The sequence below is a fragment of the Drosophila subpulchrella genome, chromosome 3L (assembly GCF_014743375.2).
Source record: "Drosophila subpulchrella strain 33 F10 #4 breed RU33 chromosome 3L, RU_Dsub_v1.1 Primary Assembly, whole genome shotgun sequence".
Lineage (NCBI taxonomy): Eukaryota > Metazoa > Arthropoda > Insecta > Diptera > Drosophilidae > Drosophila > Drosophila subpulchrella.
In genome coordinates this window covers 13,021,687-13,047,149 of record NC_050612.1, presented here as the reverse complement: position 1 = coordinate 13,047,149, position 25,463 = coordinate 13,021,687, and the positions used below count along the sequence as shown (strand labels likewise).

Genomic DNA, 25,463 nt, shown 5'->3' with positions numbered 1-25,463 from the left:
CGACGTCGACCGCCCGACGCTTCAAGTATTAAGAAAAAAACTACATTAAACATTGTTTGCTTTGGGGGCCTGCACACACACACACACCCATTAAAATGTGTGTGTGTGAAAAGCATAGCGACACAAAGACACTCGCAAACTGGGGGCTACAATTTGTTCGCTGCTCGGCCGATCTGAACTTTTGTGGTTAATGCCAAAAGTTGGCTTCGAGAGCCCGAAGATGCCCAAGAAGCTGCCCGGAAAGTGGGCGTGGAAGTGGGGTCAGAAGTGGTCCAAAGCAGGCTTAGGAACTACCAGTACACTGTCAAAAAATTAACTATTTTTATAAAAAGGTACTCTTGATCCTTTGAAATTATAATAAAAGTATCGATGTTCAATCTATGTATTTCATGTTACCAATTATTAAACATTAATTATCAAAAATGGTCTGAAACTGTCTTTAGAGCTTCCTGCACTCTTCCAAAAACAGATAATCTATAAGTTGTTGTTCAAAAAGATATACCTCTTGGGTTCTAATAAATGTATAGATATTTATGATAAAATCCACAAATTCTTAACTATTTTATCTATTTCATAATTACAGCACTCTGCCAAAAAGAATATTTTATAAGTTGTTGTTCAAAAATATATACCTCTGAGGTTCTAATAAGTCTATCGATTTTCATGATAAAATCCACAAGTTCTGAACTGTTTTATCTATTTCATAATTTCACCAAATATAAAAAATAAATATTTTACTAGATTTAAAAATGGAACCACATATGATCTTAAGCTTACAGCTTATGAATGCTTTCTAGGCTTAATTAAAGTATTATATTGTCTGCAGAACCTCTTTTAATATTTAAATATTATTTTGCTATATTATATACATCAGCATTAAAGAGCAATTATAACACCATTAAAGCAGACCTAACTACACATACTTTTCTTCAAGTGCACCTGCATTTGAGCTTTGCTCTATCGAAGAACGAGATACAAAATCAAGGTCACACAAGCTTCCGTTTCTTTCAATGCGGTTTATTCGCTTTTTATATCCCTGATATCTTTTCTTTTTTATTCGAATCACTCGACTCACTTTATGTAATGCAATTTTAATTGATCATCCTCCAAGCGGAGGGAGATTCCCCCGGCTTTATTGTTATTTGCGGCAAATTGTGAAATTGTGTAAACTTTTTTTGGAGCCTCACCATTCAGCACGTACACAAGAGATAGACGAAAAACCGAGGGAGATGGAGAGAGCCGGCCCGCCAAACGACCTTGACACATATTCGCCGCCGAAGTCAACGACCAACGAAGTTGGTTAGGAAAACTCGTTACTGTTGTTGTCGTCGCTGGGCTTTTGGCCAGGTGAATCACGTGGAAAGAGCGTGGAGAAATGTTGATGGATGTGATGGATGGAGGGGAAAAATCAGAGGGCAGAGTGGGGGGATTACAGGTGATTTTTGGGGCCATGAACTTGAATTCGATGGGCTCTTTTGGGGCAACGAATTCGAAAACAAACATAATAATGAAGGTCGCGTCTGTTAAACTAACACAAATATGTAATGCACAAATATTTTTCTATTAAATAAATGTTATTGTATAATTTTAAAAGTCAGTTTTTAATAGCATTACACACAACAAATTGTTTAGTTAAAATTTACAAGTATAATAGTTAAATTAACCCAACCCATTTTGTCATTTTGAAATAGCTACTCTCCCAACAACAAAATACACAGAACGTATTATTATATGGTTTTACTATTAAATAGTAGCACGTCACTATTTTTAATAGTTGATAACTATTCGTTTTGGTTAATTTTACCTATAGCACTTTTTTAACAACCTTTATGTAATGGCAATCCTTGCAAAATCGTGTTAAATGGTTAGATAAAGATTTAAATAAGACACTAATCCCGTATAAAATTAATAGCAAGCACATTCAAAAATCAATAAAGATCTATCTAAAACAATATTTATTTCGATAGAATTTGAAATAAAGTAAGCGGAACGTGTTAAATAAACGTGACAGATAAGGAGGCTACCTAAAGCCCGTAAAACCGATTTATGATTGGTCATAAGGTGATTAACGATTGTAAATATAATTGCAGAGAAGTAGTAATATTTAGATATAGCCATTGCTTTTAAGAGCCTTGTTAAACTGACGGCATCTTAGGTGGGCGGGGTAAGTTCAATTTTATTTGAAAACAATGGTTATTTAAACAACTTCGCCATTTATAAGATATATAATTTTAACAGTGTTAAGACAAACAAATAAAACTGTCATTTCATCAGAGTCAGAGAGCCTAAAATCATATTTCATCAGCTTGGTAATAAACTGTCACATTTACGCTTAAGATCTGATAAATTTTGGGAACTCAGCCATGAATCGCATTATAACTTGCATATTTTATTTAACTGATCTTTATTTCGTGCTCCGGTGGGGATGGTCAGTTTTATTTTGTTTGCCAATGACGGGGCAAATTTTCCAGGCCAGCAACTTGAAACCCCAACTCAAAATAAAAAAAAGAAACCCCTGCATATCCAAATACCTGTGGTTTACCTCTGAGCCAACTCTCTTCAAGCGGCTTAAACGGTTCGGTTAACATTCAGTTGCAAATTGCTGTTAATTTCCAGCAAAAATATTTGAACAATGGCGGCGAAATAAGAGAAATAAGTGGATCAAAGCTGGCCAAGAACCTTGGTAATGCGAAACGCCTGAAATGCAAATTAAACAAAATATTTTCCCTGCCTCCCGGAGAGGTCCGATGCCAGGAGGGGGTCTAGAGTCTAGAGTTTAGAGTCTAGAGTCTAGGGTATGGACTGCAGAGTCTAGAGACTCGGAGATCGCTTGACAAATGCCAAAAGAGCCTTGGCAGCGACTTACCAGCTAAACAGCTCTTGGCCAGTTAAGCCGGCGATGACTTTAATTACAGTTATTCGCGCCAACGGTGTCTGGCTTGACATTTGCATGGATGGCTTGGATTTATCCAGCCAACCAGCCATCAAACCAACCCATAACCAACCATCTAACCAACCATCCAACCAACCCAAGTGCAAAAGTCAAGATTTCCCGGGTGGGAGTTTAAAATTAATCCCAGGTGTGGGCACAGCTTAAGACTCATTAGTATATATATATATGTTATATTTGCATCTGGCTTATGGAAAACTAATCAAACCTCTTATAACCCATTAATAATCTTGTATATTTGCCTGTGAAATTACTGCCATAAATCAGGTTTTTATGTTAAATGTTATAATAAATTGTTAAGCCATGCATTTTAACATTTATATTGAGCAGAAAATATTCTATAATTTCAGTGTTAGCAAAATCTACTTAGAAAAAAAGTAATAAATTATTAACGAGCTATTATTCATAGCATATAACGCATACGCTATGTTGACTTGGGCTTTTATGGCACATCACTTATACGCAGAGTTGTCCGTTTTATATGCACTATTTATAAGCTTCATTTGGCTGATTAATGCCTACTATTATTAAGTTAATTCCAAAGATTCATAGCCAATTAAGACTTAAGAAGGCAATATATCACAATATATATTATAAATATTTCGCTGAATTTTTATGACAACTCTAATTTATAATAGGTGCTAAGTGAGTTTGCCAAAAGGCAATGAAGGTACATCAATGTCGCATTGCTTATCGGTCGTTGAACTTAGCTGGTATTAGCATTTTTTGTTGGCAAAACCACAATTTTTGGCAAATCAATTGGCCACGCTCAACATGAGTAACTTAATAAGTAAGATATTAATAAATATAAACTGTCAGGCTGGCCAGAAACTCAGCGACGTGCAGCTGTCAAAATTTTTAGACTCGGTGAAGTGGGGGACTAACTCGTGCCTCGTTCAATTTTTCGGTAGCTCAATCAAATTATACGAAAATAAAAATATAAAACTGACGGACAGCAGCAACAGCAACAAAGGCATAACAAGCTTGCAAATTATTTACAATTTATATGCAAACAATCTACAAGCTGGAAACTACGAAATGTTTCTGCTCAGCTCGAGCCAAGAAACCTTCAACTGCGGTTTAGCATTAGTGCTGATTTTGGTCAGATTTCACCGTACTGCCCTTGCCACTGTTTGCTAAACGTTCTCTGAGGTTGCTGGGAAAGTTTTTGGAACGCCTATCGCAGGTCGGGGACCCGAGTCAAGGGCACTTCGTCTTATATATCTCTCAAGGGCTTAGAAAATGCAAGCGAAAGTGAACCAATCAGTTTTACAATCGTGACAGTTCGATTTTTTTTTGCAAGCTTACCTTTTAATCGCACCTTTTAATTTACACAGGCATATATTAAATAATAGTCACAGCTGTTGAGCAAAAATGAATATAATTATTTTATCAACAGAAATTTAATTAAAATACCTTGTATAATAAAACCATAAGTCTTGTAGGAACTGGAACGAACAGCTTACCAATAAGTCGTATTCCAATTAGTTGAAAAATTACTACATTCGTCGGCTTAGTAACAAGTTAGAATGCATGTTAGTGACAAAGTCTAAATAGGAATTAGCATGTTAAATATAATGACAGAAGGGCTATAAGAAAACGTTCTAATAGTTAAATGTGCTTAGCAACTAAGTTAGCTATTCAAACTTGATTTTTAACAATGATTTTAACAACACGCCTTTCAAATTTCCACTTCACCTCAAAAAATATATAAGAAACACATATAAAATTAAGGATATCAGAGATAGGTCAGCCAAATTTGTATCCAAAATTCCATGGGCCTGGGTAAGGACTAAAATCACTAAAATAAAATTATAGATTCCATAACATAAGGTATCGGAACCTTATTTAGAAGTAAAATACCTATAAGAGTTTGTGGTTGAGTTCTCTACTATTCTACATTTACATTTTTCTTTTAGGCGATGGTAAAAGTTGTAATATATTTTCGTTTTCAATTTTTACGAATTTCCAATGGCGTTCAAAAGGGGAACTCAAAAGTGCACTTCTAGATTCCATAACTTGGGTAATTGGATTCCGAATTTGACGTGGGATACCTCTATAAATTTGTGTTTCAATTCTCTATTATTCTACATCAAAATCATTCTTTTTAGCGAGGGTCAAAATCTTAACTCATTTTCATATTCGATTTTTACCGCATTCCCAATGGAGATCAAAGTTGGAAAACACTGCACTTCTAGATTTTATAACTTGGGCAATTGGATTCCGATTTAGACGTGGGATACCTCTATGAATTCTTAGTGGAATTCTCTTATATTCTACCTTAAAAATATTCTTTTAAGCCATGGTCAAAATTTCAACCCAATTCCAATGGCTTTCTAAATGGGATCCCAAAACTGTATTTCTAGGTTCTATAGCTTAAGTTGTCTATAAGTATATGGTAGAAATATCTTATATTCAACCTGAAAATTGTGTATTAAACAATGTTCAAATTTCAAGGGGAAATCTAGTAAATATATGAGATTATATAAAAGCTTTCTAATCGAGCAACATTCAAGAATTAGTTTTCTATTAGTCTCTATAATAACTTTAACCTTCAGAGCTTCAGTTATTAATAACAATTATTAATTTTCATCAAAGAAGGCACAGTACAAGAGTAACAAACATTTGAAGTGCCCAAGTTCAACCAGTTTCTTTTATTAGGATAACCTCCCTTTAAATGAATTATTTTTGGACAGACAACTGCATAACACTCATTACCAATAATGGTTAATTAAATGAAAAATTTGTTTTCATTATTTTGAGACTTGTTACATTTTAAAGCGTTAAATGGGGAACATATATTTTGGGCACTTATTTGGCTGTTTTATTTTGCTGTTATTAATTTTGCATTTGCCGCCTGGCTTCCTGCTCTTTGTTCGGGGTTACGTCCGTTCGGCTAATGGTCAATTTCAGTTCTTTATAGACCATTAGGAGAGCACCCAGGCCCAGGTAACAAGTATAACAACTCATTTAATGGGCATTACTCATCTGCGTATACTTGATGTGGCCACGCTTCGCGACCTTGGCAAGTGGAGGCGGTGGCTAAAAAAAGAGCAACCATAACCAAAACCATATATATTATAAATACCATATAAACCAGATCCGGAGGGCTGGACACGCATCGCGGAACTAAAGTCGGAAATCAGCCTTTGTCTTTGATTTATTACGAAATCTTCGCGCTAATTGCCCTCGAAATGTAATCCACTTCCCATTTCTGGACTTCCTAGTTTCAATTAGACTTCAATTGTGCAGCCAAGCGACCGATTTCAATCCATTAGTTGGTCACAGGGTCAGCGATTCTATTCCCACGCCAACACCATTCGATTTTTACCTACTATTTTGCATTCATTAATGGGACAATCTCCGGTTAGTTATCTAATGAATGCGATACCCCCTCGGATCATTTGGCTTATATAAATAAACATTAGAGGCAAGTTCAAGATGATAATTGTCTAAAATAAAATAAAAAAATTCAAATAAAGATACAAATGAAAACAAAAAAGGCGCGAGCCAGTTCGTGAGCACCTCTGGATTGGGCTTCCATCGGGCGGGTTCTTAATTCTCGACCTGTCAGCCCGATCTAGTCGATCAATTGGCTTAGAAAACGTTCCTATACGATACCCCATTTGGCTGACGGTGATTTAGCTGACTTGGCCAAAAGGGTTAAGTGCGATGGCAAAATGGCAAATCATGGTAATTATGAACGGGCCATGGCAGTTGCGAAATTAGTCGACTTGGCAAATGCTACGTGCATTAATTGTGCGCTGCGGTCACATAAAACGGGCCAAGGGGGCGGGGATCGAGGGGGCGTTCGGCAGGTGGTAGTGTAACTGCAGCTGCTGCCAGATGAGATCAAAGCTACACTGGTCTACAAGGAAGAGTTCAGAGAAAGCAGGTCTCCAAAAAGTGCAGGGGTGATAAAATGATATGATGATAAGATACAAAACGTCACCTTATATGTGAAATGCATTTTTAATAACCGATTTCCGTTAACATTTTGATTATCAATTTTTTTTATACAATTACAATTAATTTTAACCTCAAGAAAAGTAAAAAAAAGCCATCTAGTCTAAACTAGACTTTAAATAATATAGCAAAATGTAATCTTAATATCCTAATCTCTAACCAACTTTGTCCAGATAAAATCATATTTCAAAACATCTTAACTTGTTTCAGATAAATTCTAGTTAGGAATTTAGAACAACTTATTTCCTTCCTCTTTGAAAAGTATAATAAAGGTATATTCAATTTTTTTTAATTTAAAATGTAATATAGTAAAGAGATTCTATAAATATTATATGTGTATACTCATTTAAAAATCCCTTATAAAAATATGTTATATTTATTAAAATTGTCTCACATTTAATTCTGGAGGTTGTTCAAGGAAATTTAAAAATGTAAGTTTAACCTACTATTACACTAAAAGAATACAATTTATTTCCCGTCCAGTGTCTAATGCCTCAATTGCAAATTCGAATTTCAAATATGTGTCATTTACGGGCGCAACAATTTTTCTACATCTCCATACAAATGTACAAAACTTTTTTGCCGGATTTCTACATCTGCTGCTGAGTTATGAATGCAAATGCTAATGCAACGGCTGGCCATAAATCCCCCGGCATCCATATATCTATATATATCCATCTGACTATCGATGTAGTGCATCGGCAACAGATGTGAAGTAGAAAAAAAAAGTCACAAGAGAATCTACAAATTAGACACGATTCTTTTCAGCTGGCGAACACGATCCGAGAATCATATGCAAGGCAAACGGAATGACAACTTTTAGATAGAATATAGAATATATATATATATAACCATCTGAATGCATATCGGCAGCATTTAGTTAAGCTGCAGCCGTAGGTGATAATCAGCAGTTTGCCCCCACTGCTAATTGGGCTTAAATTGCAGCCCACAAAGGCAATACCCGATCTTTGGTGGCCTTGTCTAGGGCCCACAGCTGTGCACACATGCTGCTCGAGATTTATGGCCATAGACTATGTACTATAGACTATAGACTGTAGTCACCGCCGATCTGTCTCTGGCTTTCGAGCGGAACAGCTGGCAGCGTTTATCGCCAGTCAGAACTGTGTGTTTGACACGCCCCCCTTGTCACCGCCCCCCAATTCCCACCCAACCACCCCCCACCAAATTGCATATCAATCATTCGGCAATTGACCCTGGCCGTCGATCAATTGGCAATTTTCCCACTCGGAATGCATTTCGATTTCCATCTGCTCGTTTGTTTTTCGGCCAATGATTCAGCACATCTGGCGCCATCGCAAAATTTATGCAAAACATATACGCATTAAATATTTCAACTATGTTGACTGCCTTTGATTTCTTTATGGAATTCTCAGCAAATTCTTTGGAAACTGCGAAATGCGCAAACCGCAAATAAAATTAGCAAAATACAGTAATAAATTTAGTAAGAAAACGCAACTGGCGCCTGTTGATTGTTCACAAATTAATACACTGCTAATTCGAGGGGTTAAGTAGGTTTATAATATTGGTAAAAAAGAAAATATGTTTATAATTTTAATCCTAGCTAGTAACTTATAATTTATGTTGAAACATAATGGTAACCATAAGGAGAGTTGTATTAAATTCTCTGTACTTTTTTCCATTTTTTCAGAACGTGATAATAAATCTACTAAGATAGTAACTATTATTCGTACATTTTTATTAACCAAAATAAAATAGATAGGGTTTTTATTACTGATCAAAATAGTGTTTATATAGGTTTTTTTGTTCCCATATTAATACGCTGCAAATTCAATGGGCTTAAAAGATATAAAAGGAATTAATAGAATTGGTAAAAAATTAATTACGTTCTTAATATTCTTTTTATTAGATGATATTATTTTTTAAAAATCTATTAATATAATATAAATATTTTAAGGATCCATAATTTTGTTATTTATATTTTTGTATTAATCAAAATAAAATACAATACTGTTCAGAACCTTTTTGTATCTTAAACTTCATTTCAAAGTGTATTATCCAATTTACCTTTAGTTGAATATATATTTTCTTCCTTGTCTTGATTTATTTAAATTTTCTTGTTATAGCTGCGGTTGACTTTTGAGCCAAGCGTGACGCATTTGATTGCTGACTCTGCCGACTTTGTTGACTGCTTGTACAAAATTGGTCAATGAACGCGTTTGTTTATGAAAATGATTTCGAGTTGGGTTTTTAACGCCACTATTTGTTAGTCCAACACAAGCTACTAAAATAAGTATTTTGAATTACGCACTTTTGAGTGACTTCCTATATTCGTTTGCCTCCTTTGTTTGAGGGACTTGAAGAACAATTGTTAAGAACACACACGAGTGAAATTACTTTTTAAAGTTAGGATACTTTTGTTTTCGATATCACGGAGACAAAAAGTTGAGGGACTCCCGATGCCGGACAACGCCAACTGACAACTGTCAACCCAAAACAAACATTTAACGCTCGACAGCCGAGCAGACGGCACATCAATTTTTCATTTAATTTAAATTTAAATTTGTTTGTTGTATTATTTTTCACTTGCCGGGACAGGCGCAACGAATGCTCTTTGCCTTGCATTCCATTGGCGGTGACGTGTCTTCGGTCTTTTGGGGCCGCTCATTAACTCTGGGGCAGCTGCCAGGTCACGTAAAACACGAAAATATGTTCTGCTCGGGACTAAAATCAATTTTACGTGCCAAAACTCATCGATTCCCGGGCACTCGGCGGGGGCGAAGGGGCGTGGCCCTGGGCGACAAGACAATTAAAGTTCACTTAGGCGGCGCTTTGCATTTTTAGTGCCGCCAAGAGTTGGGTTTTTGTAAATATTTTATGGGCTGGGGGCATGAGAGAGGTCGAAAAGTTCGTTGCCTAAGTCTTTTGATTTTCGTCAGGTGCTTTTCACATTACCGGAAGCACTCGTCGAGTGATGAGTAACTGCGGCAGTCGGATGTACCAGTAAAGTGCTACTGTGGATCGTGACCGAGGGGGGTATTATCATGCATGATTGAATGGTGAATTATTTAAGGTACATTTCAGAAAATTAATTAAGGTCTGTTCGAGTCACAAAATATTCGCTGTGACTGAAATATGAATGACTGACAAATGCGATTTTATGTTTTAAAACAGCTTATACTTAATTAAATGTAGTGAGGTAGGTTCATATTTATAATGCATTTTGAGAATAATTAAATAAATCTTTGCCAATTTGGACTTTTACCATATTTAGGCAATATTAGCAAACTTCTGTAGAGTCATGATTTTTTCCACAGAATTCCCCTAAAGTTCTGTTGCCAATAAAATAGGTTTGCACAACCCACTTAGAGTGTGACTAATTTTCGTCTGCTGACTCACAGACCGCATTCAAATCCGAAACTTATTCAATCAGCATCAATCAACTTCTGTTCTAATTTGCCACTTGAAAGGAGCTGAGCTGAGATTATTGATAATTTGCCACTCGATTAATTACCAGAAAAATTGAAAAAAAAATCCATTTATTTAACTGCAAAGATTACGATGCAAAATAAACACAGAATTATATAAACCAATTCGAGTGCGAGTGCTTTGGCCTAGGTGGTTATGTGCCCAGCATTTGAAATGAAATCAAAAACTGGAAACCCCAAGTCAGCCAATGATCATTCATAAATTTCGTTTTAGCGATAGCGGAGCAAAAAACAAAAGGAAATCATAGAATAATTAATTGAACTTTTATGCGAAATCTACAGTAAACAGTAGCTATAAACATAGACAGATGGTAGTTAATTTTACGTCCAGCGTCATATTTTTGGGACGTGATAAGACAGTCAGGGCTGAAAATCGAGCTCTCTAGACCAAGCGCAATAAAACAAAATGCTTCCTGTAATGCTGACATTGAAGCCACCATTCAAAATCTGGGTAATTGTGTCTGGTGTCGTTGTCATTATGCTCGAAAATTATTGTTTACTTGAAATGGGGCTTTTGAGTTCTAGAAAACGAATATGAAAAATAAAACTGAAGGTTTTTTTCAACTCATTTCACATTCTAAACTGTCAGCGCCCCGTCTTTGCTTTAATTTAGTGCTCTTCTAGAAGTCAGCCAATGCGATCGGGAAAAACGAATAGCCATCTGGGAAGCGTTTTCTGAAAATGAACACATTGATTGATAATATTTTTTTCCGACAGCAATGCGGAACCGGAGCTAAGGGAGCTCATCCATGGAGCTTTTTTCGCCTGGAGCAGGAACACGTCGCCCAAATTGCAGTCCCTGTTCAATTCATCGTTTGCTGACAGGCCAACAAATGATGGCTAATTCAGAGTTCGCACAAATCAAACATCCATCAATCATCCGAGCACACGAACAAATTCGGGTATTTTGTCACAAAAACAAAGCAATTCACTAATTAATGGTCTCCGGCGTCGAGTGGCAGAGTTCACGAATGTAAAACGAGGAGGAGCCGCAGGTGAATACGGGGCTTGACCCGGAAGTGACCCCCAGATACGCCCAAAAACGTGGGGCCTATGTCATTTATTTCTGTTTCGGGCTCTTGTGGAGAATGCTTGGAAATGGAAGCTCAAAAGAAAATTCAAAGTTGTAATTAAGCTATTCATCATACCCTGAGGATAACATTAAAGCCCTTTTAACTGCTACCTGAGCAGCTAATTTTTGAAAGTTTCATTTATTCATGGCTAAAAATACTATTAGTTCCATTTTATAACATAACTTTGTATTGTTCCAAGTTGTTTAAACTTTAAAGTCATAATGTTGTATCTTTTTGTTAGCTCTCCTAAAGTTCATTTGAATTATAATTTTCAGAAAGTCTGTTCAATACCTTAATAAAGAACACATAGACGTATATTACTCATTTTTAAAAAAGTAGTATGATTTATAAGTAAGAAGAAACATAATAAAAACCCAAACAAAATATTAAAAAAGTGATTTCTAATGGCTATTAATTCGTAAACCTCTTAGCCGCAGTTAAACAACTTTTAACAGATCTAGCCACAAATCTTCTCATGCTCAAAGCTCAAACATCTTATTGAATATTATTTCATGCTTTGTGTATTTCTACGTATCTATTTGTTCTTGGATTGGTTTTGTTCTGTTTTCCCCAATGTTTTGTGTATTGTTCATTAATCGCTGCAAAGTGATGCTGGCAGAAATTTGTTCTTTGTTGTTAATGATACAGTCGGTGGGGGCTGGTACCAAAAACATATATGGCTATATCTGTATACTTATAGCATGTCATGGCAGCATCAGGTGTATTATTGATTCTTGCGCTTGGCTTTTGTTCAGATGGTTTATTGTTTTTATGGCATAATAAATAATATTAAATAGCATTACTGTGGAGTTTCAATTGGCACCTCGGTTTTCCGCCTTTTCGAAGAGGTCACTGGGGCGGATGAAAAGACCACATGAGTGTTATATAATAGTGGTTCAATGAGTTAAATGGGTGCTCTTCCTGGGAATTCTTCGGGGAATTTTTCCTTTTCTCCATGGAATCTTTTTAGCGGTCGCTTGGAACTCATTGACAGATTAATTTCATTAGCTTTTTTCCATTGGCATTTATTTTTAGTCTATCATTGCTTGCGCAGCTGTGCTCATGAGTCTTTATTTTTAGAACTCCGAGCAATAAGTACTCCGAAAATAAGTCTCGAATCAGAGTGAAGATTTGCCATTTATAAAATGTAAAGACATAATGGCAGCCAATTAACCGGGCTTTGCCTGCCCACTTCCGCTTCTGGCCAAGTCCATTATGCCGAAACGGATTCATCAGGCTAGAACTTCGGGCCGGCTTGTCTGTGTTTGGGTCAAGTACTCGGCCTCAAAGTGCTGAAATTGTTTTAATTAAATTTATTGCTCACAAGGCGGCTGGTGGCTCATTAAAAGTCATTGGCAGGCGTGAAGTGATTAATCGAGCTGTGAGATTCGGTTGACAAAATTGATGACTTCTGAACGAGATCCAATCGTTCGATTCCGAGTTCGTGGGTGGTCCAATCCCGACCCGTCGCATATATCATTCTACTTTCGATTCTCAGCCTGAGTTAAGCTGAGATTCGAGACCTGGGACCTCCCAGGCAAATCGAATAACATTTGGCCACGGTAATATAACAAAAAAAAACATCTTACAACAGTTAGTTGGTCAATGGGTTATTATGATAATGAACTCAATTGCCGCTGCCCCAGAGCTTTGTTGTAATTTGCGTGGCCTTGGGACATGGGCTAGAAGATTTCACAGCCAAAAGAGAGAATAGACGAGGCTCACAAAGACCGAGGAACGCGATTATTACGATGATTATCATTATCGCGGTGGCAGAAGAAGAAGCACACAGCTGGCCGGAGGTCAACGCGGTTGAGAAAATCAAGTTTACAAAAGCAGGCAATTACACAGCCACACGGAAAAATATTTGGATATGTTTTTAAAGATCTAATATGTTTCTATTTGGGTTGTCACTGAAATATTTTCTAATGATATCTGGGTGATTTGGTTTTAAAACCCATCGCTGGCTTAAGAATAATATCTTTAAAACTCATTGATAATTTCGTTCGACCAACGACGATATTTCTAATAACTTTATTTTTAACATATATGTATATCTATTTAATATCTGTTTAGAACTAAGCATCTGATGTCTATAAAGATTATACCATTTTCTGTAGGATTCTTAAAGAAAAGGTTCATTGTATTAGAACAAATTACACTTAAACATTATTAAATAAACTTGGCTTTTATGATAAAACAGATAAAATGTTTTCGAAAGTCTAAAAATACAAAATAGATAGACACTTTCAAATAATAATATATAATTTTAGAACCAAAGTTAATAGTTTTTCCAGTGCACACTCGAAGCCCAGGTTGGCTTCCAGCAGTAGCGGTGGCCAAAAGTGATAAGAATCGCGTTGGCTAATTAAAAGCGACCACGAGGCGTATGAGTAATAAGCAGTCAGCCAGCCAGAGTGTGGCCCAAAGTGATTTATGTGAATTCGCTTCTGATTTGAACTTCAGCCGAGCTCTTCAAGCGAGTTCAAGTACACATGGCAAACAATTTGAATTTGGCCGAGGGCGAAACGCACAAGAAGCCAATTGCCCAAAAGCACTTGCCATTCCACCAAATTGTCCAACCAACCGAAGCAGCCTATACCCAGTCTATTTATATATATTTTACATTCCTCCAGCTAAAAATGTATATCAGGTTTTAATTATAATTCCTTAAAAGTACTAAGCTATACATTTGTCAATTTAGAAATATTCATGATAAAAATAGTAATTCTGATAGTATATATTTCTGAATATTATGAAAAATAAAATATGATCTAATTTTAAAAAGGCATGACTTATTAAAAACTATCTTTAAAAATAGTTAGGGGAAATATTATCTCAAATTAAAATAAACAATAAAAAATGTTTTAAGAAAAATTCTCCGAGTATTTAAAAATATTTGCAATAACCCCGAACACGAAAACCAATATCCCAGCAATACCACTGCTGATCTACCCCTAATGATAGGGCAACATTTGGCTACTGTACTTGTTCATTGATTGTGCTTCGGCCAGAAATCAATCAGCAAAGCAAACAGTAACAAAAGGCATTAGAGCTGACCTTCCTTGCAATCGAAATTTTATGTGCGCGAACTTGAGACATTGGAAGTAATTACTGTCAAAGCGGAATCCGCGACGGAATTGAAAATCGCGACAAAGTGCCTCGAAAAAGTTTAACGACTCGCGCCAATTTCTGGCCACAATTAGGCTTAACGACTGGAGCAATGGGTCTGTACATGGATTTACTTTGCATAGATAACCAAATCGGTAATGGCCACGTTTTTGGCTTAATTGTGGCTCAGATAGCCCGAGGGCTTCGATTCGAACAAGATTTGGTTAATTAAACTCAGTAGGGGCAACTGGAGTTAAGCTAAGAATGTAGAGCATTAAGATCGTAATTACTTAGAGCATTTAAATCCATTAAATAGGGTTTTATATTGGACATAAAGTCAGTTCTATAAATAGGTTCAACTTTTAATTAATTTCTAAATTACTGTAAATTAATGTATTTAAAAATAATTTTTTACAAATTTTATTTAGTCCTTTAAATTATTTTTTAGAATTAATATTTAATATTTAGGTCCTAGATTCCATAGTTTAAATTATGTTTCAAATTGTAACGGTTTCTTGCCGATAACAAGCAAAAAGGTGGCAGCACTGGTCAGTCAAAATAAAAACGACAAAATATAAATATATTTATATTTATATTTATTTAAATATATATATTTAAAATTTTCCGGGAAAACACCACGTACAACTAAAATTTTTTGTAGTACAATTTCTGAAAACAGGAAAATCCCGAGCTAAACTGATTTTTCACAATTTTTCGCAAGTGTGACCAGTTGGTGACGGGTCGTAAATACATATTTTTCCAAACGCCATTGTGGGAAAAAGCAGCGTGCACACTATACGTCAGATTATACTTTGTTTTCATTCAACAAATTATCTGTGAACCTAACTAAAATTATCAAAAATCGAGGAGAATTTGGGGAGGATTTCGATTTAAGCCGATTTGGTTTGCCAAGCACAATGCCCGCGGTCGAGGAGACACAAATAACGAAGTATCTATCAAAGGTGAGGCCCGTCTATGAGTCATCCGCCCATTCTCTGGGATTTCGGTTTTTCCTTTCTTCTGCACGCAACGCAATTAACTATTATATTGGATTTAATTGCAGTATAAATATGTGGGTGCCACCAAAAAGGACGTGGTGGATGTGGTCACCTCATATCGCAGCTTGACCTACGACCTGCAGAGGTTCGGTAAGAATCAGCTGATAACAGCATCCCACCTGCACATACATTTATGTACAAATATTGCATTTTAAACGTATTCATATTTTAGTATTCAATGATGGCAGCTCCAAGGAATTGTTCACTATCCAGGGCACTATTCCCGTGGTCTACAAAAGTAATAAATATATTTAGAATACCACTTGACAATGCAAGATTGTGAAAATGTATTCCCTACTTCTATCAGATAACACCTACTACATTCCCATTTGTATATGGTTGATGGACACTCATCCGCAGAATGCCCCAATGTGCTTTGTCAAGCCCACGCCCACCATGCAGATAAAGGTCTCCATGTACGTGGACCACAATGGAAAGGTCTATCTGCCCTACCTGCACGACTGGCAGCCCCATTCCTCCGACCTTCTGTCCCTCATCCAGGTAATGATTGTCACCTTCGGCGACCATCCGCCGGTGTACTCGAAGCCCAAGGAACAAATCGCAGCACCATATCCCACAAACTGTAAGTCCAAATCGGTTTAGTCTAATATAACCAAATCTTTAAACACCACCCTTTTCTTTTCTTCCCCAGCATTTTTTCCTCAGCCGGGTGGTCCTGGTGGCAGCAACGCGTTTCTGCCTTACCCCACTGCTGGCGGAGCTGGTGGCAGTAACTTTCCGCCGTATCCCACCGGCTCCAATTTCGGACCGTATCCACCGGCAGGCGGTCCAGGTCCAGCTGGGCCATCCGGCTATCCGCCCTACATGAATTTCCCACAAGCAGCGGGTGCTGGCTACCCACCAGCTGCGGGATATGTAAGATTTAAATCAAAATCATTGAAGAAACCGTATTAAATTGGTTTTCCCTTTTAGAATCCCTCCAATCCCAGCTCTACGGGCACTATTACCGAGGAACACATCAAAGCATCACTAATCAGCGCAGTGGAGGACAAGCTGCGTCGTCGCATCCAGGAGAAGGTTAATCAGTATCAGGCCGAGATCGAAACTCTAAATCGCACCAAGCAGGAGCTAGTCGAGGGCAGTTCTAAGATCGATGCCATTATAACGCGCCTAGAGCGTGAACAGGTTGATCTGCAGAAGAACATCAGTGTGCTGAAGGACAAGGAGCAGGAGCTGGAAAAGAGCCTGGAAACGCTGGAGAGTGCCGAGGCCATTGACCCCGACGAGGCGGTGACCACCACAGCGCCTTTATACCGACAGTAAGTTGAAGGATATTATTGCAACCATATCGAAGATTTTCTACATTTTTGAACCCTTTATCCACTCGCAGATTACTCAATGCCTATGCCGACGAGGCTGCCACCGAGGATGCCATCTATTATCTGGGAGAGGGACTCCGCGGCGGGGTCATCGACCTGGAGACCTTCCTCAAGCACGTGCGCCAGCTGTCCCGGAAACAGTTCATCCTGCGGGCCACCATGCAGAAGTGCAGACAAAAGGCCGGACTGGCCGGATAGAACAGCCATGATTTCAAAACTTGCAGTGATTTCTTATTCGACGGGGTAGTGCGTGCACGTTTAGACGATTTATATGTTAGCATAATATATATGTATGTATATTCGATATTGTTTTAAGCGCAAATTGAATCTTTGAAAATGGAATTACAAATTATACCTTAATAAAAAGAAGGCCTCATGTACGTTCACGCCCACGATCAGATCTTTAGTTTATTTCTATACGGAATGGTCTTTGCCTATTATATCTCATACGTAAATACCGACGGTTAGGAGCAGGAACACAATGCCAAATCCCAGGAAGATTGAGGCGCACAGGCTGATCAGCAGCTCCTTGATCAGGGTGCTCTCCTTGGCGCTTTTCCGCGACACCACGAAGATGAAGAACCAGGCGGTGAAGAAGGTTCCGATGACCAGGAGCACGGTGGCAAGGTGGGGGAAAACGGCCGGGTTCACGGGCGAAACGTAGCGCTGCATAACGTCCATACTGGAAATGGATGGGATGGATCGTTTAGCTACTAATTTAACACATTACCGGCAAACTTACATTGTGTTTTAGCTTTAATAACTTCTTGTTATTTTCTATCGCAAATTGTACGTGGCCCGGCAGCTAGGGTTGCTCCTCTAGTTATCGTAATCGGTTTGCAGCCCCACTATCGATAGGGGTAGTTACAACTATCGAGCCTCAACAGTATTTTGGAGGGAGATTTTAATTTCTACTTACAAAATATACAAAGTAAAAAAGCTTAGATCAACTCTGTCTTGTAAAATATTTCCATAAGCCAAATAACATGTTTATAAAAAGCACATACTCTTATAGTTTTCCTATACTTAATATTTTAACAGTCTACTTGGTAAAACCAATAAGCAACTTTTGTAACAAAATATTTGTACATGGTAAAGCAATTTTATTATAATTTATTGACTCATTAATGGCGGACAGCAAGAAAATACAAACTAAATTAACTTAATTTTCAGCTACCATTTAACCATTCAACTTATTCGATTGTCACACTGTCCGATAGCCAGAGTGCCATCACTACTTCGATTGCCCTCTCTTCCCAAATCACTCATCTCCAGTCAACGTGCTCTTTTTCTTTTCTTTTTTTTATCAATGCGCAGGAAAAATAAACCAAAATCCAGGAAAAACAAAGACGCGCATTATGAGTGATGTGAGTGCTGGCCCAAATACCTGCCATTCGATCCATTGTCATATCCCATAACATATCCCCTAATCCGCAGCTTGAGGAGATGGACAGCGAGCGGCTGAATGAGCTAGAATCGATTCTGTATGCCTCGATCCACTACAGCGATGGAACGGACGAGCAGAGTGCCCTGGATCCGCCTGTGGTGGAGTCATCGAGCGACAAGGATGCCAGGAGCATGCCACCGCCTCCGCAGCAGAAGCATCCGAAGCCTGGCCACCGATTCGTCAGTGGAACGCGGGTGATCAACAACAACAATGGGGGCCCCAAGCAGAAGCCACGCTACTGGGCGGAGGGAGCGGGAGCCGAGGGGCAGGGGCAGGTGGTGCAGCCAGTGGAACAGCAGGAGGCCCCAAACAAAACAATACCAGGTGAGTGAAAGTAAATAGTATCTACATAGTGAAGGTACCTTAAAGTACGTAACGCCATTTTACCTAGACAGGTACATACATACATATGTAGGCTAGTTTATCCATATCCAATCAAGTTGCATGATTGTCAATATGATGATTCAAAATTGGAACAACCTTAATGATAAAATACTCTGGTAACCAAAACAAACTTCTGATAAGACTGTATTGATAGTTAAAGTAAATAGAAAAACAAAACTTATCAAAAGAAAGCTATGTATAAACTTGTGAAGTTGTGTTTGTTAATGGTCTATTCCTTTTCATACCATGAAATTCATTATTGAAACCGTTTTTATAGAATTAAGGCATACATTTTGGCATATTCTTCTATACCACCTCCGTTCTAACATACTCCCTTCAGTGGCAATCAGCCAGGCTTTGTGCTCTAGATTTATTTTACCCTTTCCAAAAACTATTTCGTTGGCGTGCCTTCAAAATTCTCCATAAATTCCCAATGATGACCTGTTTCCTCAGCCGCTTCCTGGGTCTGGGCAGGTGCGGCCTGCAAGTGCTCCACAGGCGGCTGGGCCACTTCAACCATTGCACCTTGGCCCTGGCCACTATCGACCTGGTCTGCATTGTGTGCCTGCTCCATTACCAACTGGTGCAGTACGGCCGGGACCTGTTCTTCTGGTGCGAGGAGCTGAACCAGCGGCTGGTGGAGTACCTGCTCTCCGGGATCGTACTGATGGCCACCGTGAGTGTGCTGGGCTCCTGCGTGGATGGCCTCATTTTCTCGGCCCTGGTCCGCCGGGAAATGAGTCGTTTCGATATGCCGCGACAGTATTTCGAAGAACGCTACCGCCGTTTCGTGTTCATGCGATTGGTTAGGCAGCTGGAGCAGGCCCTCAAGGTGCAGGCCAAGCAGTCCGAGTTGGGCCAGAGGATTATGATGCCACATGCCAACCTGTTCGAGTCTCAGCAGTTAATCAGGCAGGCAATCGACGAGTTTCGCACCGCAGTGCGTATCCTTCTGTGGCCCAATCGATCCGACCTGCTGGCGGAGGCTTTTGTCCTCTTCCACATTAGCGAGTCACAACTGTCGGATCTCGCTTTGCAAGGCTATAAACTACACGACGTGGAGAGGGAGGACATATCCAATGCCCGTCTAAGTTTTATGCTCAACCCACCGTGGTATTGAAAAGTGTCCCAACAAATTGTTAACCCTATAATAAGGGTTAAAGAATATATAATTATATCATTTGCAAATACAAAATTAAATGAATAAACTTGTCTAGAGAAAAGTATCGAACTTAATATTTTTAAGGAGGGATGGAATTTAATAGTGCTGATAACAAGATAAAACTAAGACACCAAAGAACTAATAAATATTCTTGTATTTTAGCTTCTGAAGTGACACCCTCTCCATCTCCTAAAAACGTAGAAAAGCCGAAGGACAAAAGCCCATTGCTGACGCCCAAAAAGGGAACACCCAACCAACCGAAGCCAGGAAACCAGCCATCGAAACAGCAACCAAGTCCTCAGGCTAAGCAACAGCAAAATCAGCAGCCCAAACAGCAAGCAAAACAGCAGCCTAAGCCACAGCAAAATTCGCAACAAAAACAGCAGCCAAATCAGAAGACAAAGCAGCAACAAAATCAGCAACCGAAGCAGCAGCAGAAGAAGCCTTCGCCAAAGCAGTCGCCAGTAGTACAACAAACTAAACCGCAACCGACCACACCCACCAAAGTCAACCAGGAGGCATACGAAGAAGAACGATTCGACCAGAGGCTCCTAGTGGCCATCCCACCGAACTGCCCGCCCAAAAAGCAGAACAAGCCGCAACAAAACAAGCAGCAGCAGCAGCAACAGAAAAATAAACAACAGCAGCAGCCGCAACAGATCAAAAAGGAGCAGCAAGCAGGAATTGGACCTGGACCCTTTGGCAAGGCCAGTCGAAAATTGGAGCAGTTGCAACGACTGGAAGGCAAAAAACAGAAATCCAAGCAGGCTCAATTGAATAAAAAGCAGCGCAAGCAGAAATCTACGCCGGTAGAGTTTGTGAATCTGGCGGAGAGTAGCCAATCCTCTGATGACGATGATGTGGTGCATGTACCACTGCCACCGGCTCCAATCATCGAACTGGACACCAGCGATGGGGAGCAGGCCTGCACTTCATCGCAGCTATTTCACGAGGAGAACGCCATGGATGCGACGGATGTGAAGATGGCATTGTCTTGTATAACAGATCACGAGGCGACAGGAGTGATGACTGGCACTATCACACCATCTACCAACTCGCCTTGCTGTTCCGTCATGTCAAGTGATGACTTTATAGTACAAAAGGACACCAGTCGCTTCTTGGCAGAGCGTGAGAACGCTAACGATGACGATCTCCTGGTGCTGACAGAAAAGGCTATAAGAGAATCTAATGTCCAGAAAGTACCAGATAAAGAGGTTGTAGAGGAAACACCACAGGATCACGCGGCTGATACCTCCTCGGAATACGAGTTTGTCCCCCCTTCGCGTCTTGAGGAGATTAAGCGGAACTATCGTGTGGGCGAGCAGCAGTTCAGGGCTTTGGACGTTTACGAAAGTGAATCTGATCTTACCGAGAGTGGCATCTACTCGAAAGCCAAGAACAAGACGATGCCGACCATCATACGCAACGTAGACTCGCCATCGGGCAGCTCTTCCGTGGAGGAGGTAGTGGAGCCCAGTGTGCAAAAAACAAAGCGCCTACGTAAACGTTCCACCTCAACTAATGTTCATAGCCATTCTGACCCAAACAATGATGATCTGGGGGATGATACGGATAGCGAGGATGGGGTTCATGCCACCGGAGTCCCTGGCATCGCACGCGGAATGGCTGTCGAGCGATGCAAGCGCAAGATCCGGCGAATCAGCATCAGACGAAACTCTGACGAGAATCCAAAGAAAGCTGCACGCATCCAAAAACCAAAGGTTTCAGCGAGCCAAGAGGCTAGCTCTGAATCCACGTCCGAGGATGAGCTGCCAAGTGCCAGGGATATAGCCGAGAGATTACTTAATCCGAATGCAGAAAAGGAGCCGGCACAAGAAGCCACTTGTGATGATCCGGAAACCGTTTCCATTGGCTCCGACGCGAATTCCGAAGCAGAAGCAGAATTCCGCGATGCCATGACGGGTCGCTTAGCAGCAGTATTTGAGCGCTTGGATGCCGAGGCCCAAAAATCGCAGGAAAAGGAACAAATGGATGCCAGTGGATATGCCTCCGACGAAGAAGATTCCCGAGACAATGTGGCAGACACCACGATCCAAACCGAGGAGGAATTAGATGTCTCCAACGAGCTGCAGGAGGCGGATGCCGAGGATAATGATGTGGATGTGTCAATTGAGGAGCCAGCCATTCAAGTGGAGCATAATTTGCCGCTTCTAACAGACGATAGTCTGCCCAAGGGCGGCGAACTCATTGGTTGGAACGAGGAGATGTGCCGCTTTTACAATGACAGCTGGAATGGGGAACAGTTTTCAGTTCACAAGGTCCAAAAAAGAATGAGTGGTGAGTGCTAGAATGCTGATTTTCATTAGCCAGTTGTTAACCCACTGTAATTTTGCAGCACATCGCCAGGAATGGAGGCTCAACAATGCGGACAGGTATCCTGTGGCACGACCCCGCTCGCACGCCAAGTGCACCAACTGCTTTGAAATGGGTCACGTGCGTTCCAAGTGCCCGCGTCCCCGCAAACCACTCGTGTGCTTTCTATGCGGCACTGTGGGCCATGCCGAACCACGCTGTCCCAACGCCATCTGTTTTGGGGTAATAAGAAAGAATATATTTTAATTATAATTCAACTTACCCTGTTCCTTATTCTAGTGTGGCTCTAAGCAGGCGATCTACGTGCAGCAGTGCAACAAGTGCTCTTTCCACAGCCGCGTGGTCTGCCAGCTGTGCAAGATGAGAGGCCACGGCACGGATCACTGCCCAGATAAGTGGCGTCGCTATCACTCTACGGTAATACAGCCAAATCAATATCTGCAACAATCAATCTAAATTTCTCGTTGGTCTTCGACAGACTCGTTCCAACGCGGAACTGGATAGCAGGGTTCAGTACAGGAATGTTCAATGCAGCTACTGTGCCGGACGCCATCTCTTCGAGAACTGCCGCCAGCGAATTGGAGACTTTCGTGGGACCAATTATACCAGTCAAATTGTGTCGCACCAAAAGATCTACAAGAATCGCGGGGGTCCCATTGGATATCTTGGCGATCTAAACAGCTTTTTTGCCATTGAAACACCCTTCCACTTTAAGTGGAACAGTCCGAGTATGCCCAAAAGTAGCTACTATGCTAAGTTCCTTATCCAGGCGAACTTAGCTAAGCCGCAGTCAATTAAAAGGAAATCAACCACTGCTCTGGCGGAGATACCAGCGAAGATTTATACTCACGATTATGTGCCCAACGCTCAAGTGAAGGCTGCTCGAGGAGAGGTCTCTACCGAAATGGCTAAGAAATCGGTTACAAAGCAAAAGCAGAAGGTTATTATTGAGGAAGTCATTATTTTGCGACCACAAGGGGGGCAACCTGAAGAGCAGCAACCAGAAGTGGAGCAACCTGTGGAGGAACAACCTAAGGAAAAGCAACCTGAAGAGCATCAATCTGTGGAGAAGGAACCTGAGGAGCAGCCACTTGACGAGGAGCAGCCACTTGACGAGGAGCAGCCTACGGATGAGCCTGATGAGGAAGATCCATCGGTTTCCATCCAGCGTACAGAGATTACCACCAATTTTCAGACTCCAGAAAGTGAGACTGGAAAAACCAAACCAGTGGTGGCACCCCATGAGATGGACTCCGATTCGAACTACAGTTTTTCTGAGCACTTTGAGGTGCCCAGCTCGACAACTAGTGAAGATCAGGAGGCTCGACCGACTATCCAACTACCGCTTAACCACCCCCTGTCCAATCTGCCGGATGTTATACCCCTAAGCGGAAGCATGGACGATGATTTCGAACTCTCCTCCAACGTCCAGGGGATTTCCATGTGTGTTAACTCCACCACCAGCGGTCGCCGAAGTGACGACGATCCTCGTCCGGACTCCAGTGAAGAGCTGCCCGATATACCAAGCGAGGGCAAGATAATCATGTCACGCGACCAATCTGAGTACCTGTTCAGCCCCGAAGGCCGAAATTTCCTGGCTGCAGCCGCCAAGCAGTGCCAAGTTAGCGTACGCATGGATTTCAAGGACTACGGATATGTCCTGGTGATCTATGGCCTCAAAAAGAACCAGGAAGAACTGCAAGTGAAACTTCTGCGCCGCAACCAAGAGGTCAAGCGTAAAACCATCGAGTTCCAGAGCCAGAAGCCGCCCAAACGAATCGATGTGCTCATTCGCTTTATGCGGGATGGTATCAATATGCTGAACACCAATCTGGGCAATGCCAAGAACCACTATACGCGCATCAAAGAGCTCGAGGAGATGAACACCAAGAACGGCTTTAAAATGGCAGAAAAGAAGCGTCGCCAGCTTAACATGATCCTGGTGGGCCAGGCGGGACTCGTGAATGGCAAAACCCATCTTGATCAGCTGCTGGTTTTGTTGCGTAGCTTGGTCGATGATTTCTCACCGGATGACAATGCCACGCCACAAATGCGCAACGAGATCGAGGACCATTGGCGCATGATCTTCACAGCATATCCACACCAGAATTACGACTCTCTGATCAACAGTTATGGCCGTCTGGATCAAAAGAATCGTCTGCCCTCGCTGCACATAGATCCTGTGCTGCTGGGACTGCAGCAGAAGAAGGCGCAGAGTCAGCCGCAATCGCCGAGTAAACGTCCTTCTTCGCCAACTCCTCCACCGCCGACTTGGCAGCATATGGCTCCGCCACCGCCTCCGAAAATTTCGAAGAAGAAGCAACGCCAGGCGCTGGAGCAACAGCAAAAACAGGCTCAGCAGTCGCAGCAGAAACAAAATCAGCAGCAAAATCTACAGCGGCAGGAGCAACGCCTGCAACAGCAACGCTTGCAACAGCAAAGGCAACAGCAAGAGCGTATGGAACAGCATCAGCAGCAGGCACAGCAGCAACATCAGCAACAGATGCATGCAAAACAGCAACGTATTGCCCTAGCTATTCAGCAATATCAACAGAGAAACAACCAGCAGCAGCAGCAGCCACTTCAACGACCGCAATTCAACCAGATGCCCTGCAACAATCCGCAGCAACGATCGCGAACCGATCTCCAGCTACGTCAGACTCTTAATCCGGAGTGCGACCGCCTGCTGGCGGAGGTGGATCAGAGCGAGCAGGGCATCAATACGGACGCCAACAAAGCATCCATATTCTGGTCCCGCGAATCGCTCAAGTATCTGGACGATCTGTTCAAGATGACCTCCAATGCGGACACCATGGAGCGTCTCAATAGGGTGCTCCAGCGATCGCAGCGTGGTCTGTTGTCGCACAACGATTACCGTGCGGTTATTCGACTGCACTCGCTATTGTGCAACTGAGGATGGGCCATGGGCTGGGGGGTCACTTTCTTTTCCTGGGGGTCACTTTCATTTTGTTTAACAAATGCCAACAGATTTCACAATGGGTATCTGAAAGATATTACCCAAAAACCGAATAAATACATAACTGACTATTTTCATATCATTTGACTTCATGTTGGAGTGCTTTTCAAACACACACATCCTTGCTAGAACTATTCAGGATTATCAATAAATTTAATTGAGTTGATTTATAATTTCTGGTTTGTTTAATATCT

At 40.7% G+C, this 25,463-nt stretch overlaps 4 protein-coding genes across 4 annotated transcripts; 3 read left to right on the top strand and 1 right to left on the bottom strand.

The window, feature by feature from the left end:
• Positions 1-15,345: 15,345 nt before the first annotated feature.
• On the top strand, positions 15,346-17,357 carry LOC119554984 (tumor susceptibility gene 101 protein). Its single transcript, XM_037866120.1, has 7 exons — positions 15,346-15,529; positions 15,631-15,715; positions 15,798-15,863; positions 15,933-16,208; positions 16,278-16,501; positions 16,559-16,905; positions 16,977-17,357. Exons 1-7 carry the CDS (start codon positions 15,485-15,487, stop codon positions 17,161-17,163), a joined length of 1,230 nt encoding a protein of 409 aa, XP_037722048.1. The 5' UTR covers positions 15,346-15,484; the 3' UTR covers positions 17,164-17,357.
• LOC119554985 (transmembrane protein 258) lies at positions 17,344-17,813 on the bottom strand. The gene is made up of 2 exons (XM_037866121.1): positions 17,708-17,813; positions 17,344-17,647 (listed from the first exon to the last, which is right to left on the bottom strand). Exon 2 carries the CDS (start codon positions 17,644-17,646, stop codon positions 17,410-17,412), a length of 237 nt encoding a protein of 78 aa, XP_037722049.1. The 5' UTR covers position 17,647; positions 17,708-17,813; the 3' UTR covers positions 17,344-17,409.
• A 370-nt stretch (positions 17,814-18,183) lies between these two features.
• LOC119552928 lies at positions 18,184-25,348 on the top strand. The gene is made up of 6 exons (XM_037862871.1): positions 18,184-18,332; positions 18,403-18,736; positions 20,121-22,256; positions 22,315-22,514; positions 22,572-22,709; positions 22,771-25,348. The coding sequence occupies exons 1-6, from the start codon at positions 18,324-18,326 to the stop codon at positions 25,204-25,206; spliced, it is 5,253 nt and encodes a 1,750-aa protein (XP_037718799.1). The 5' UTR covers positions 18,184-18,323; the 3' UTR covers positions 25,207-25,348.
• Positions 19,134-20,019, top strand: LOC119552929. The gene has a single exon (XM_037862872.1). The coding sequence runs from the start codon at positions 19,230-19,232 to the stop codon at positions 19,914-19,916; it is 687 nt and encodes a 228-aa protein (XP_037718800.1). The 5' UTR covers positions 19,134-19,229; the 3' UTR covers positions 19,917-20,019.
• Positions 25,349-25,463: the final 115 nt, after the last annotated feature.